Source organism: Oncorhynchus gorbuscha, linkage group LG13 (genome assembly GCF_021184085.1).
Source record: "Oncorhynchus gorbuscha isolate QuinsamMale2020 ecotype Even-year linkage group LG13, OgorEven_v1.0, whole genome shotgun sequence".
NCBI lineage: Eukaryota > Metazoa > Chordata > Actinopteri > Salmoniformes > Salmonidae > Oncorhynchus > Oncorhynchus gorbuscha.
In genome coordinates, this window is record NC_060185.1 from 46,467,433 (window position 1) to 46,483,026 (window position 15,594).

The following is a 15,594-nucleotide window of genomic DNA, read 5'->3' on the forward strand; positions in this document are numbered from 1 at the left end:
ACTGTCTTATTTCATTACCATGAATGATGCATGCAGTCTTGCAAATTATACATTTATTTATCCACTGTGCAGTCAATATGAAACTCAAAACGACAACATTTTCAGAGGGCTGTTTTAAAATGCGGGTCTACTTGTCTATTCAGGCCTGCTTTGCATTGGCAGAGTGTCTGTTTGCTGTATTGAGGAGATCACGTTGACCCCCTCCCACCAGGAGACTCAGTAGTGGAGGCATTGCTGCTGTGTATGGCTACAGCAGGCTGGGGGGCCGTAGCCCAGGTAGGAGGACACCTCTGGGTCCGTTGTCCACGCCGGCCACCATTGGCCACAATGACAGGTGTAGCCTTCAGGTTCAAAATTGAGAAACTGGATATCCTGTGGGAGAGTGGGACAGCAAAATGGAAAATGACAAAAATGTTCCAGAATTGTAAACCCTACACCATTTATACAGTATTATGCTACGAATCTCTACTGACAATGATATTGTATCTCCAAAATGACATACTCTTACCTCCAAACCATAATCACGGGCTGCCTCCTTTGCCCCTGCCTGCTCCCTGGGCCCTGCAAGATCCTGTTGGGTGGTGGGGTCCCTAGAAAAGAAATTGAAGCCTATGGGCTCACCTGCTTTGTCCACCTGGGGCACAGAGGTGTAGCTCAACCTGTGGGTAGGATCGGACCGCGAGGACCTGGCCACTGGCTGCCTCAGGCGCTGGCTCTCACACAGCCTGGTGAAATGGGACAGCATGGAGCTGCTCTCTGGTTCCTCTCTGCTGTTGGAGCCTAAGTGAGGACAGTCTAGCTCAGTCTCCTGGAAGGCAATGCTTTCACTTGGTTGGAGGCCAGCTCGGAGATCTGAAGGTATCACAGAACTGGACGGATGGAAGGCACACTGGACATCCTTGTCCGCCCATACCCCCATGGTGGTCTCCAGGCTAGCCTCATCCACAATGCACAAGCTCTCCATCAGGTCTTCAATCAGTGCTGTGGGGGACTGAGGCACACTGGGGACTGGGGTCTGCTGGGAGAGAACCCCATTGTTACCTTGTAAACCCTCTGAGGATGGCAGATAGCCCTCCCGGTGGTCATGGTGATTTTGAACCCGTGGACATGACTGGTGGGCCTCCTTCTCCCTGGGGTACAGGAACCGCTGGCCCCTCTCTGCATTTAGATGGTGAGACCGACAGCTGTCTCCCTCTGGAGCTGTATCCTGAATCAGGGCTTCACGGAGAGCCTGAGCGGACTGCTCATAGTAGCGGTTGTAGTCTGGGTACATGCGTAAGTGGTGCATGTTGATGAAAGGATGGTGTAAGGCTGCATTGGGTAGGATCCTCTGGTGGGAGTCCAAGGTTAACATCCGCTTGAGGAGCTGCACCATACTCCGGCGGTCCTCAACTTCTGCTGCCACGTCTTCATTGCGGAGCTCTGGGTCGTGCTCCGTGAACTCCATGGTCTCCAGCTGGTCCAGGGAGGAGAGGATGTACTTCCTCCGATCTGTCGATCCCAGCTGCTTCCCCTGGGTACGGCCTTCTGTGCCTGAGGGAGGACGCCTCTTGTTGGGCTTGAGCTGCCATTTATTCTCTCCTCGACTGTTGGTGGTGAGCTTGAAGAAATTGTGAACCTTGCTGGCCATGTTGAGCAGATGGGCTTGCGGTAGTCCTTGCGTCTCGCAGATGTACCTCACTTGATCGAACTCTGAATCGCCGGGATACAGAGGCCATCCAAGGAACAACTCTGACATCACACAACCCAGAGACCACATGTCCACTTTCTCACAGAATGGAAGGCCCAGGAGGATTTCAGGAGACCTATAGAACCTGTGAGTTATTTGAAAAACAGGGTAAGAGCAAATTTAAGTAGTTATTTTCTTTCCCAAATGGTTTTTTTTGTGAAGTGATCATTTTGGGTTCACACAGATACCCTGAATTTGTTTTAATGATCACAATCACAAATACAAGACATCACAAAGCATGTGGTGCAACATATGCTCTCTACCTGGATTGGATGTATGGCTCCTTAACAAAATGCACTTCACTGAAAATACTTGCAGAACCAAAATCAATCAACTTTACGCTGAAAGGATGGCGACAATGATCCACGATCATTATATTTTCCGGTTTCAGATCAGCATGAATGATGGCGAGTTCCTTCAGTTTGGCTAGTGCTTTTATCATCTGACACGTGATGGTCCTGATGTTGCGGACCGCCATCGGCTTGAAACCATTCTCTTTCTGGAGCTGATACAGGTTCTTCTCCAATAGTTCAAAAACCAGGTAATGATTCGTTTGGTCACGGAAGGCCTCGTGAAATTGAACTATGTGGCTTGTCTTCAAATTATTCCGGGAAAGAGCACTTATAAGTTTTAATTCATTTTTTATCACTCGATTTCTGTGAACATCCATTTTCATCATTTTTACCGCCACTAATTCTCCGTCACTCCCTCTCCAGCATTTTGACACTTTTCCGAAGGTACCCTTTCCCACTACATCCAAAGTGTGGTAGACTTCAGTTTCAGAATAGATATCTCTCATTCTCAGCTTGCTTCCTGGTCTTTGTGGTGATTTTAATTTCAATTATAAACATATTGTCAATAGTTCTAAATCCATGGAACGTTCCCTGGGCGATCTAACAATTCTAAGCATTCTATTTCGAAAGTTTCCTCAGAACTAAACTATTTGCAGAAGTTGCAATACCTTCACTTGTTAAATTACCGAGATTTTGAGAAAATCACCATCATCATTATCATCATCATCCTCAACCATCATCGATTATATTAGTTGGCTAATACTGATAAGACTAAAAATGATAACAATATGCCTTTATGATGATACATGATGAACAAATACGTATTACAGTATTATTAGTATTAAATGTATTATTATTACGACAATAATACATAGGCTAAATAAAGAAATACATTTGTTCACTGTTTTTGTTCCTGAAAAAAACGACTTGGCCTAGCGAATGCATATACACAGTAGCCTATGCCCGTCTCTATGCAAAATCCTTGAGACCACAATTGAATTCTGATGTCAATGGCCTCCACCTATCCAACCTTTTCCACATCATCAGAAGAAGGAGGAGCATCTATTATGTCAACAGTTACTTTGGGACCGGGCGAAAATTACGGTATATAGGCCTATATCAAAAACAGTTACTTTTGCCCTACAGTTTGTAGGAAAATATCGCAGTCGTTTATTCTTTTTCTTTTTAGGAGCGGTTGGTAGGCTATATAATTGTACAGCTTATGCTCTATCCACGACAATCGTCCCGTTATCTAATGATTCCGGGCGCACGAACTGTGGAGCCCTTGGGTGAGGTTTCTAAAGTTTTTATAGATTGAATTTCGAACTTCTAGATCAACGCCAAGTCATCCACCATAAAGACGAGGTAAGAGTACAAATATTGATGTTAACTTTTATCTTATTGGTGATTTGGTAGACTAAGTTTTTCACTAACCTTTTTGATCACACACACACACACACACACACACACACACACACACACACACACACACACACACACACACACACACACACACACACACACACACACACACGCACGCACGCACGCACGCACGCACGACACACACACACACACACACACACACACACACACACACACACACATTGTTCATACTGGCTCAGATCCTCCCTCCACCCTCTCGATGGTCATCTCCGGCGCCCATGCAAACCACGTTATTACGCGATTATAGGCTTTCATATGAATGTATTAAATAATTCGAGATGTGACACTAATTTTAATTTATAAAATCATTTTCGATTGAAATATATAAGCTACTACAGGACTGAGTCTAAGACATAGTCGTAGGCAAATTATAAATGTATGTGGTTTGCTTTGACTTCATTGTAGACTCATCAATGACCTGCCAAGGTGACTTTGGGGTAGCCTAACATTGGTGGACTAAACATGCGCAGAACCAGTGTTGGGTAATAGTGAAGTACATGTAGTAATTTAACAACATTTTGCAGTAGGTAGTGTTATCAGTACTTAATAGCTTTGTTGCCATGTACCAATGTTTTTCTTAAGGGTAGGGTAGATTTTGTTAACAAGTAAATATTTTTGTTAATAAGAAGGGTCGCGGCTTTTGTGGAGCGATGGGTAACGATGCTACTGTTACATTAACACGTAGTATGTGTGTGGCAACAACCAAACTTTTTCCAACAGATATTATCAATAAATCCATTCCAATAAGGCATGACATAAGGTATAGATACAACATCCTGCCGAAACAAGGTTCGTATCGCTCTGTTGTTGAATGGACCAAAAGATAAACAAATCTTTCCTACTAATCTTTCCCTGAGTCAACAGGGTCAATAGAAGGTAGGCTCTGAGAGTCAGGTCTTGACACGTTCCTGAATAACAGAGCACAATGTTTAAATATTGTTCAGCTTTCCCCAATTTTAGTCCCGCCCAGTTCAGCTCCATCACCCAATGCTCTCATCGCTCAATGGTCCCCCGCCCACTCGGCTTCTCTTGCTTCCTTCCACATTGAAAGTGAATGGCTTCCGATGTTTCACCGCGCGATGCCTCCTCCTGGTGTAAACTCACCGTTCTTGTCACTTCTTATTTTATAAAAAATGCTGATCAATCATGGCTAATCCCTTTTAATCTCTGGAAATGATTTCCTTGCAGGTCCAGTTTTAACACCACGATTAGTCCTCATATATCTCTGGAGCAGCTAATGGGGTTCTTAATACATACTAAATACTCCCAGAATTAAAGCTATGAGGTTGTCTTTTTCTCTCTCTGCGTTTATCACTTTCACAAGAAGTCATACTTTCTTTACAAGTTTATTTAGGTTCATTTGAACCATTTCATCATTCAGTTTACTGCCTTGGATGACTGCTCCCAGTGCCAAGAGTAGAGCATTGCGATTGCAAATTATGGGCAGCTATTGTGTGCCGGCCATTTTAGACCCCCAGAAAGAAAATCTGTATATTTTTTCCTTTGATAGTTTGATCAATTACCTAATTGGCCATTCAGTATTTAGAGATTGAGATACATTTGAACGTTAAACATTAGTTTAGTCCTATTAGTAGAGTGTATTGCAGTAGCAGCGTTTAAGCACTGGTGGGCAGCATTAAGGCAGTTTCCATAGCCGCAGTGAGGTCACATGGCGTGCAGTGTTGCTTCACATTCTCATCAATCGCTCTAGGATACTAATCTCAGAGCCCTATCAGTCAGAATAAGGTATGCACTGGACTATGCCCATGATAAGGTACGGTATGCACTGGACTTTGTCGTGAACACACGTGTGCGTCACTCTCTATCACGATCAGATCGCAGAACAATTTCTGTAATGCCATGTCGTCAGGTGCAGAAGTATGCAAAGCACAGCCCAGAGTTTATTTTGGTTTCCCTGTGCCAGTGCCTCCACCCAGTGGGGAAGAGGAGGGAGAGTGGAGAGGTACTTGCCTACTGCCTACAGCCATGGTGGGCGTTTGGTGGCGCTGTTCTCTATCAGGACAGGATGCCTCTCTCTGAACGTCCTGTGATGGCAGAGGAGCTGCTGCTCCGAGCACCACCCTGGACACGCCCCCAGCCAGCCCACCCTCCTCACCCCTAATCACAGCCTACCCCCTACTCGCCTGCTCCCTGTCCCTTTGAGGGAGACAACTCTGCACTCTCCAACTTTCCCATCCAATGTGATATTGATTCTGTAGGGCTGAATACCTAACCACTGGTCTGGATGATATAGATGTCATATGGCTTTTCCCACACAGGTGCTGGTGTTACTGGACTCCTTAATGGAAAATAAAGACCACAAAGGTGGCCTTTACATACCAGTAAGGAGGAAGGATCTTGGTTTGTGTGTAGGAACAGTAGCCTATATGTGTTTTCTTTTGACAGAAATGTTCCTACCAAAAGAACAAATGCACTTTAATTATCATCCTGTCGTGCCAGTGGGCAGGTGTGGTGACAAGGGTGCGTACAGTACTCATGGGCGTCACCCTCCTCCCTGCCTGGCTCTCTCCATGCCAGACCCAGGGCCTTTTGGAACTCCCTCACAACCCAGGGTGTCCACCCATCTGGGTGGTTCTATTTACCCAGGGGAGTATAGGCAAGGGGTGGTTTTGGGCGTACTCTTTCCAAATGGCCTGGAATGAGAACTCTATCTTAATTTATATCTAGCCATATACAGTAACATAGCATTAAGAAACCAAGCCTGATCTCTCCTCTTGACATCAATGAATGATTGTGTGTCCCTCTCTCTGGAAAGTGTACTGAGGAGTTACTGGACTGTAGTTTTTCACCCCATCGCTGTCTAATATTTTAGCTCTCATTTTCTACCCCTCTGATCCGCTCCGATCCTCTCCCTATCCAGATTCTTTAGGCTGGACCAGATGCAGACGAGGGGCATGCCTTTGCCGTGCTAGTGCCGCAGTCTGTGATGACTTCATCGGTGGTGTCTGGCTCTTCCGTGGGCAGCAGATGGCTTGAAGGTGGGTTCCTCTTCCACCGCAATTTGGCTTCCCTCTGTCCCAACCTACAGGCCAGGAACCGCATCTCTCTTCCAGGTATGTCACTTAGTTCCAGTTACACAGTTTCCAATCCACAACCTTAGACATGGTGGCAACATTTGGCCCCAGTTGATTTGGGTTGTAGCCACAATGGTTTCTTTCATTATTTGATGAACTACTGTATGGTCATGGTTTGCTGCTTGCTGATGTTCCCTGCTCATTTTCATGTTTTCCTTAGTTGTGTATTCTGCTTTGTGACTATCCAATGCCGGTTATCTCATAACTGTAGGACCAGTGGCTGGAGGATCTGCAAGCAAGTGATGGCAGATGGAAACACCATCAAAGCGAGAGATGGCATGGCACTGCAGAGGACCCGACACCAAAGCCCTGGTCTATTGACCAATCTTTCCTAACACGATGACCAGCTCAATCCATTATTGAGATGAGTAGCTCAGCTATTAAAAGTCAAAACACTATTAACAATTAATCCAGTTCATAGCAGTGAAAATGTTTACACTAGTTGCCATAAACAGATTGTTTTTGATCCGTTCTGACACGTACAATATTAGTCATGATTATGGAAGTGCCAAAAGGTGAGCGCTATCAGGACTATGTATGACCCTTGGATTTGCTGCCAGGTTTATAATACACTGATGTGGGAAATAAAGTACTGTTTTGACCCTGAACTTCTGTTCCTTGTCTCCTCCTGCTTTTGAATGATATCATCCAATTAGGATACTTCCTTTTCACCACTTCAAGTGTTATTGGATTGTCTGTTGGCAGTGATGAATGGTCAGCGGCAACACTCAGATTTGATCACATTAATTAAGGGGATAGTCTCATGACAGTAAATCAGGTAAGCGGTGGAATGGACTCGAACTCACTTCGAATTTTGATACCACCAGCTGAACGTTTCAGAGCTGATCAAGTGTGGATTTAAAAGCAATCTGCAATAGCCTTGTATTACTTCAAATGGATTCATTTTAGGGTGTAAAATAAATGTTATTACAGAATATTGGAATGTTTTTTACAAATGGTAATATACACAACTAGTGGATTCAGCTATTTCAGCCACACTCGTTTCTGACAGGTGTATAAAATCGAGCACACAGTCATGCAATTTCCATAGACAAATATTGGCAGTGTAATTCCCAGTACTGAAGAGCTCAGGGACTTTCAACGTGGCAGCGCCATAGGATGCCACCTTTCCAAAAGTCAGTTCGTCAAATTTCTTCCCTGCTAGAGCTGCCCCCGGTCAACTGTAAGTATAATGTGAAGTGAAAACATCTAGGAGCAACAACGGCTCAGCCGTGAAGTGGTAGGCTAAGTGGTAGGCCACACAAGCTCAACACTCACTACCGAGTTCCAAACTGCTTCTTGTCAGCACAAGAACTGTCCGTCGAGAGCTTCATGACATGGCCAAGCAACCACAAACAAGCCTTAAGATCATTGGACTCTGGAGCAGTGGAAATGTGTTCTATGGAGTGATGAATCATGCTTCACCATCTGGTGAATCTGGGTTTGGCGGATGCCAGGAGAACGCTACCTGAATTTATTAATTCCTACGATGAAGCATGGTGGTGGCAGCATCATGCTGTGGGAATGTTTTTCAGCGTCAGGGACTGGGAGACCAGTCAGGATCGAGGGAAAGATGAACTGAACAAAGTACAGATAGATTCTTGATGAAAACCTACTTCAGAGAAGAAGAAAAACTTCCAACCCGGACAACGACGCTAAGCACACAGCCAAAACAACACAAGAGTGACTTTGGGACGTGTCTCTGAATGTCCTTGAGTGGCTCAGACAGAGCCCAGACTTGAAACCGATCGAACATCTCTGGAGAGATGTTGAAAATAGTTGTGCAGCAACGCTCCCCATCCAACATGACAGAACTTGAGAGGATCTGCAGAGAAGAATGTGAGAAACTCCCCAAATACAGGTGCGCCAAGCTTGTAGCGTCATACCCAAGAAGACTTGAGACTGTAATCGCTGCCACAGGTGCTTCAACAAGGTACTGAGTAAAGGGTCTGAGTACTTACAGTACCAGTCAAAATTTTGGAAACACCTACTCTTTCCAGTGTGTTTTGTTATATTGACTACTTCCTACATTGTAGAATAATAGTGAAGACATCAAAACTAGGAAATATACAAATATGGAATCATGTGGTAACCAAAGAAGTGTAAAACAAATCTAAACATATTTTATATTTGAGATTCTTCAAAGTAGCCATCCTTTGCCTTGATGACAGCTTTGCAGACTCTTGGCATTCTCACAACCAGCTTCATGAGGTAGTCACCTGGAATGCATTTCAATTAACAGGTGTGCCTTGTTAAAAGTTCCTTCTTAATGCATTTGAGCCTATCCATTGTGTTGTGACAAAGAAGGGGTGGTATACAGAAGAGAGCTCTGGTCCATATTATGGCAAAAACAGCTCAAATAAGCAAAGACAAACGACAGTCCATCATTACTGTAATGAAGGTCAGTCAATGCCAAACTTTTCAAGAACTTTGAAAGTTTCTTCATGTGCAGTCGCAAAAACCATCAAGCGCTATGACGAAATTGGCTCTCATGAGGACCGCCACAGGAAAGGAAGACCCAGATTTAGCTCTGCTGCAGAGGATAAGTTCATTAGTTTACCAGCCTCAGAAATTGCAGCCCAAATAAATGCTTTACAGAGTTCAAGTAATAGACAAATTTCAACATCAACTGTTCAGAGGAGACTACGTTTATCAGGCCTTCATGGTCAAATTGCTGTAAAGAAACCATTACTAAAGGACACCAATAAGAAGAATAGACTTGCTTGGGCCAAGAAACAAGAGCAATGGACATTGCACCAGTGGAAATATCTGTCCTTTGGTCTGATGAGTCCAAATTTGACATGTTTGTTCCAACTGCTGTGTCTTTGTGAGATGCAGAGTAGGTGAACAGAAATAGAAAACGTAGAACACAAAACATAGAATGCCCACCCCAACTCACGCCCTGACCAAACCAAAATAGAGACATGAAAAGGATCTCTAAGGACAGGGCGTGACAATTTCTAAGTGGCCCCAAACTTTTGAAGGATACTATATCGCCAGCAAAACACGCCAGCAAATCAGCTCGAAGTGATTTTAGTTTTGGAAATCTGTTCCAAAGTATTCCCACGCAAAATAGAGAGATATTTGGGACCATATACAAAAGTAAGCAAGGTTTGAAATGATTATGTTTTAGTCCAATATTATATCTGTTTGGACTTCTTGCGGTCAATTTGCAGTCTACAAATTGTTTGTGATTATTTTCGGGCCCCCTGACCATCCGCTCATGTAGAAATCTGCCCACGGGTGAATCTAGTTGATGATCCTTGGTCTACACCAAAGTAGAATAACTCAAACAGTGAATGTTGTGATGACATAGAATCAATGTGGGAAAATGGATTGGATTTGAAAAAAGTCATCAACCTAAGGGAATTGAGTCTTCTTTTCACCAAAATGTAACCTAAATTCAATGACGTTGTGCATTTGTTGTTGTTGATTTTTACATTGAATTCACATAAGTTGACAACTCAACCAAATATACATTTAAAAAAGAAGTTGAACTGACGTCTGTGCCCAGTGGGTATGCTTCAGATGACTTACATGATCAACAATGTGCTCTGGTAGTACTTCATTGCATTGATAAATACTCTCGCTTCCACTGAAGTTATTACACTGTTTGGAATCAAGCATGAAAAGATTGTTGAGCTCTTTCCCCAAGTTCTCAAGTTGTCCCTCAGCCTCAAAGCTCTGTTAGTAGTGGTAGTAGTGTGTGACTGACTGTACAGTACGATCATCTTACTACGATACCCGTTGGCCTGTTTACCACAAGCCAGGCAGGGGGAATGTGTTTTTCTTTTGATTATATTGTGGCTTGTTTTGAGCTCTGACTGACATGGTGTCCATTGACCAGTTAACACTAAGCCTGCTCACAAGGCCGTGTTGGGCCGGGGCTAAAGCCGTCCCGCCACCGAACAAAAGAGCAGGGCTTTACCAGGGGGACACGCAAACTGCTGACTGTCAACTTGATCTAATGCGGTCCCATTCTGTTCCGTCTCGGTCCTGTCGGCCTCCCTCCCTCCCTCCCTCCCTCCCTCCCTCCCTCCCTCCCTCCCTCCCTCCCTCCCTCCCTCCCTCCCTCCCTCTCTCTCTCTCTCTCTCTCTCTCTCTCTCTCTCTCTCTCTCTCTCTCTCTCTCTCTCTCTCTCTCTCTCTCTCTCTCTCTCTCTCTCTCTCTCTCTCTCTCTCTCTCTCTCTTTCCCAGCCTGGGACCCTCTTTCTACACGCTAGCCCAGAAACAGCTAGGTCTTCCACCAGCCTACTGACAGACAGAGTGCTAACCTTCAGATAATTATCTGTCCATCCAGTTGCACCCATCTCTCTTTTTTTCCCTTTTTTTCAGTGTCAAAGTGTGTTTGTGTGCATGTGCTCTGTGGTTTTGCGTCTCTTTGGACCATGTGTGAGTGTCTGCGTGGGATATTCAGAGTCACCTGGACACCCTCTTCCAATGCAGGTCAGTAGGGATGGGGGACGAGTGATGGGGGATCTGCTGTTCATTAGCCTTATTGTGGTCCCTAGTGATAGACATTGCTTTGTCGAGCTGCATTCAATAGATTCTGGAGACACAATATTGATGAGTAACAACATCATTGACTGTTTCTGTCTTGAATCAGATCTATTGGCAAATCCAATCCAATTTTATTGGGGGAAATGTGTGTTCCAAAGTGTCTTTTATTTCACAGGAACAGTTTTTTCTTAGGAAGAGATGCAGCTCAAATCAGTTCTTAGTTTAAACCGTAGACTTGCTTCGATGCCATGCTACGTGGTAGCACTAGCAACCCCTCCCACTCCAGTTGACCTCCCTGCTGAAACATGTCACAGACAAATTCCATCTCTCGCTCTTGTTATTTATGCTAAAGAGGGGTTCCCGACCAAGTCCCTTGACTATAAATACACCTAGACGGAGGGCCAGCTCAAGGCAAAATGAGAAGAGGATATGAGCATTGTTTAGCTGACAGTTGTGTTAAAGTTAGTGTAACCTTATCTGGCAGACATTCCTGGTGTTATATGATGTCTGTGCTGGCTTATCTACTGAGACCTGTCTCCTCTTTGTGTCTTCCTGAACACTTGGATGTTGTTGTCCTGACCTGAGACAGGGATCCACAGTTGGAAGGGATGCTCAGTAGATTTATGTTTTCTGGTTGTCATGTTTCTACATTTCATTTAAACGGTCTGGGTTTCTGCCCTCACAAAGTGCATCCATATTGGCTAACTTGAAGAAATGCTTTTCATCCCATCATCTACAGATGCTGGGCTTTTCTCTGCTCGGCCTATGTTTCTTTTCAGTATGCACACACAAACTTACACGCGCACACGCAAACACACACACACACACACACACACACACACACACACACACACACACACACACACACACACACACACACACACACACACACACACACACACACACACACACACACACACACACACACACACACACACACACACACACACACACACACACACACACACACACACACACACTGTTAAAGACCAGACAGCCATCATGTGACCACAACCTCTGGAGTCACAACAGCAGTCAGTCAATACTATGGGCTGCAGCTGTCCCCAGAGCACAGCCCATCCCAGATCCCATTGGGGATGTTTTCCCCTGTAGACCCCCGCAGCCAGCCTGCTCCAGTTTTCTGGCCCTGGCACAGCGAACCGCTGACATGAGGGGATTGCTGGGCCACTGGGACACTCTGTCCCGTGCCAAGCCAACTGCCCACCTCACCTCACCCCCCAATGTTCCGAGCCTCCCTGTCTAAATCCTAGTTTTGTGTCAGCGGCGGAATGCAACAATGACAGCGTTAACACAATGCAAGCGGCTTGATCTCCCTGGCAGCCTTCAGTGGCAGGCTTGTGTCCCTGGCCAGGGCTCGATGGGACCACCTGTGTGGCTCACATGGGGGTCCAGCTGGCAGAATGGGGATGGTATTACTCCATGTCTATGCAGGCATGGTGGTTATGAACCACCACAGAACTCACTTTGACTACCTCAGCTCTGCAAGCAGGGACGTTAATAACAGGCCATCGATACACACAGTACACTCAGTGTTAAGCTCACAACAACAGATGCTCTCCCCAGAAGAGTCACACTTTCTCTAAATTAAGACCCCAGGCCTGTTCTTATTGTGATCTCGAGGGATAAAAATAGCCACACAACATTAGCTCCGCTATCCCAGATCTGAAGATAATTCCTTTTGTTATTCCTCCACTTTGTTTGACTCCTCAGGGAATTTAAACAATGTCACCAGCAGCCAGCCAGGTCGGTAGTTTACATGTCGCTAAAGAAGAGTGGTCTCCAGTCTTTTTCTCAAATATGCAGCAGAAGAAAGCTCATGACAATCTGACTGAATCCGGTCAAAGTTTTTGGCCCCTTCCTCCTCCCCCCTATCTTGACAGTCCTTCCCCTCACCTTCCTAATATGGGGGAATCCCCTTGCCCTCGTCCAATCATTACTCTCGTTACGTCCCACCTAGAGATGCCATGGGGCTTGTCCAGATTTCCCAACTGAGGTTTCAGTGAAGGGACAGGCTGGCTGGTAAACAGGGTGATCAGGAGAGAGTGAGTGAGTGAGAGTTTGACAGAGAGCAGTGTGTGATTTCAGATCTTCCACCAGGTGAATCTCTCACCCAGGGAGGTAGCACACTGTGCCAGCGGTATCAACCAGGTAGGATTAGTCTCCATCTCACTACAGTGGAAATGTCTTAGATCGGACTCATTGTGACTTCTTAGATCTGAGAGTTTGTGGACAGTACATGTGGAAGAGTGAGATTGTTGCGGTGGGTAGGTGCGGTGGTGCATGTATCTCAGGTGAGGAGAGCGGCGGGACTTTTTTAACCTCGGTGTTATGGCTGTTCAACTGTGTGTACATAGTGCAGTATGGAATCAAGTCCACTGGTGATAATATATTTCAGTCTTGTTCATGTCATATCTGTTCATCTAGTTGTCTGCATCGTTGTTTGAGAATGTTCTTTCACCCCCATTATTTTATTAAAAACATTTGTCTAACTGTGTTGTGCAGCATAGACTGAAGTCTGGAGACACTGCACATTGCGAGGTATTGATAACCTAGCTATTATTTGTTGGATAAGTACACAGGCCGTATAGAAGGACAAACGGCACTGGTATTGTTGATAGCATAGGGCTATGTTACCATACAATATGCTCAACGTGGTCGTTGTGGATTGCTGCTGTCTGCTGCTGTTCCTGCTTGCAAAGATTATTGACGAGGTAGTAGCAGCACGCAATTGTTTCAAACACTCCATCTTCATTTTACACACGGGCAACTTCTGCAACCTGCCGGTCACAGGATCTGAGTGTTGCACCCCAGCCCAATAGCTTGGTATGCCATGGCAAGTTGGGTAGAATGGTAAACTCGGTATAGAGGGCAAGACCCACCCAGAGTTAAGGCTAGGTTTGAATAACAGTAACAGGCATATAAGTATTACGTAAAAGTATAATCTAAAAGATATTTTCAAGTTATCTTTCCTCCCTCTGGTTCTCAGGCCACTAGCGACCGTTTGCCTAGGAAAAATGTGAATGTGTTGGTCATTTTAGAGATGTTAATGTATGCGTTGGGAGTCTTTTTGTGTAGCTATTTAAAAAGCATCTTAAGGTTTAAAAACCTTAAAAATGTTACGGTTACGTTTATTTTTTGAATCTATCTCAGCCAATGAATGTAGCAACTTACATGGCTGCTTGTTAGGATGTTCGGTAACAACTCCTATCTGTTTTGAACTGTGTGTGTTCCCATAGCCCTCTCCTCCCTTTGATGGCATGTGTTGAATGTCTGTGTGTGTGATCCCCCTGCCATTCCTCTGAGGACTGAGGGGTCAAACGTGTTAATGGGACACCAGCACCATCCACGGGGGTGGGAGGGGGGGGGACAGTCTGCTCTGGAGTTATCGTCTCTGCAGGGACCTGTTTTGAATGTTGTTGATAAACTATAGATAGATGTTTATGCCACTGCGTAGCAGAGTGTAATGCATGCAGCTAACCCTCCCCAAATCCAGTCTGAAATAGGGAGACTGTATCTGACCCCTTACAGACAAGCCAGAGGGTTATAGATACAGTGGGGCAAAAAAAAGGTATTTAGTCAGCCACCAAATGTGCAAGTTCTCCCACTTAAAAAGATGAGAGAGGCCTGTAATTTTCATCATAGGTACACTTCAACTATGGCAGACAAAATTAGAAAAGAAATCCAGAAAATCACATTGTAGGATTTTTAATGAATTTATTTGCAAATGATGGTGGAAAATAGAAGGAGGGAGAAGGAGGGTTGTTTGTGTCTTGCCCTCCTTGTTGAGTATTTACCTCACAAAATATCTCGGTTTCCGGTTTATAAAGAGGCATTTCCTGTCCGCCTCAGGATGTGGCTGATTTTTCCATCTGAGCTTTCAAAGGACAAGAAGGCCCTCCCTATCTCTAATCTTCAGTTCCCATAGTCCTCTTCAAATACATATTATGGATGAGGGGCCTTTATAAGTGTGACTGGCTAAAACAATCACATATAATCCCATATTCAGTTCAATCCCATATTCAGTTTTGTGTATTCACGTTGTGCATTACATGATCCCACCTTACAATTTTGAGGAGACTACAGACTCTGCAAAGACTCTAGTGTCTGATCCATGTTCAGGGAGCACATGATGCTTTAGGAATCCAGGTTGGGTACTACCATGCTATGTCTCTCACCTGAGTCATGGGGCTGATTAACTCCATGCTTAGACCAGCTTCGAGTTCTTAGGAAACTATGCAGTATTTAGTTTTTTTAATGTATTATTTCTTACATTGTTACCCCAGGATATCTTAAGTCTTATTACATACAGCCAGGAAGAGCTATTGGATATAAGAGCAACGTCAATTTCCCAACATTACGACTAGGAATACGACTTTCCCGAAGCGGATCCTCTATTCGGACCACCACCCAGGACAATGGATCTAATCCCAGTAGCCAACCCAAAATAACAGCACCGCAGAAGGGGCAGACGGATCAGCCTCCTGGTCAGGCTCCGTAGATGTGCACATCACAG

General features: G+C 44.8%; 1 protein-coding gene and 1 long non-coding RNA gene across 2 annotated transcripts; one reads left to right on the forward strand and one right to left on the reverse strand.

The window, feature by feature from the left end:
* Positions 1-40: 40 nt before the first annotated feature.
* Positions 41-1,812, reverse strand: LOC123993983 (probable serine/threonine-protein kinase dyrk1). The gene is made up of 2 exons (XM_046296472.1): positions 509-1,812; positions 41-372 (listed from the first exon to the last, which is right to left on the reverse strand). Exons 1-2 carry the CDS (start codon positions 1,757-1,759, stop codon positions 217-219), a joined length of 1,407 nt encoding a protein of 468 aa, XP_046152428.1. The 5' UTR covers positions 1,760-1,812; the 3' UTR covers positions 41-216.
* A 1,229-nt stretch (positions 1,813-3,041) lies between these two features.
* Positions 3,042-7,168, forward strand: LOC123993984. The gene is made up of 3 exons (XR_006831545.1): positions 3,042-3,387; positions 6,347-6,539; positions 6,772-7,168. It is a non-coding gene; the product is annotated as an uncharacterized LOC123993984 (long non-coding RNA).
* The last annotated feature ends 8,426 nt before the right edge of the window (positions 7,169-15,594 follow it).

What these genes read in the sequence shown, in the direction of transcription:
- LOC123993983 (XM_046296472.1), bottom strand. Translation starts at nt 1,759, where the DNA reads ATGTGGTCTCTGGGTTGTGTGATGTCAGAGTTGTTCCTTGGATGGCCT. An exon ending in CCCGTGATTATGGTTTGGAG is followed by an intron (nt 373 to 508) that starts GTAAGAGTATGT and finishes ACTCTCCCACAG; the next exon opens with GATATCCAGTTTCTCAATTT.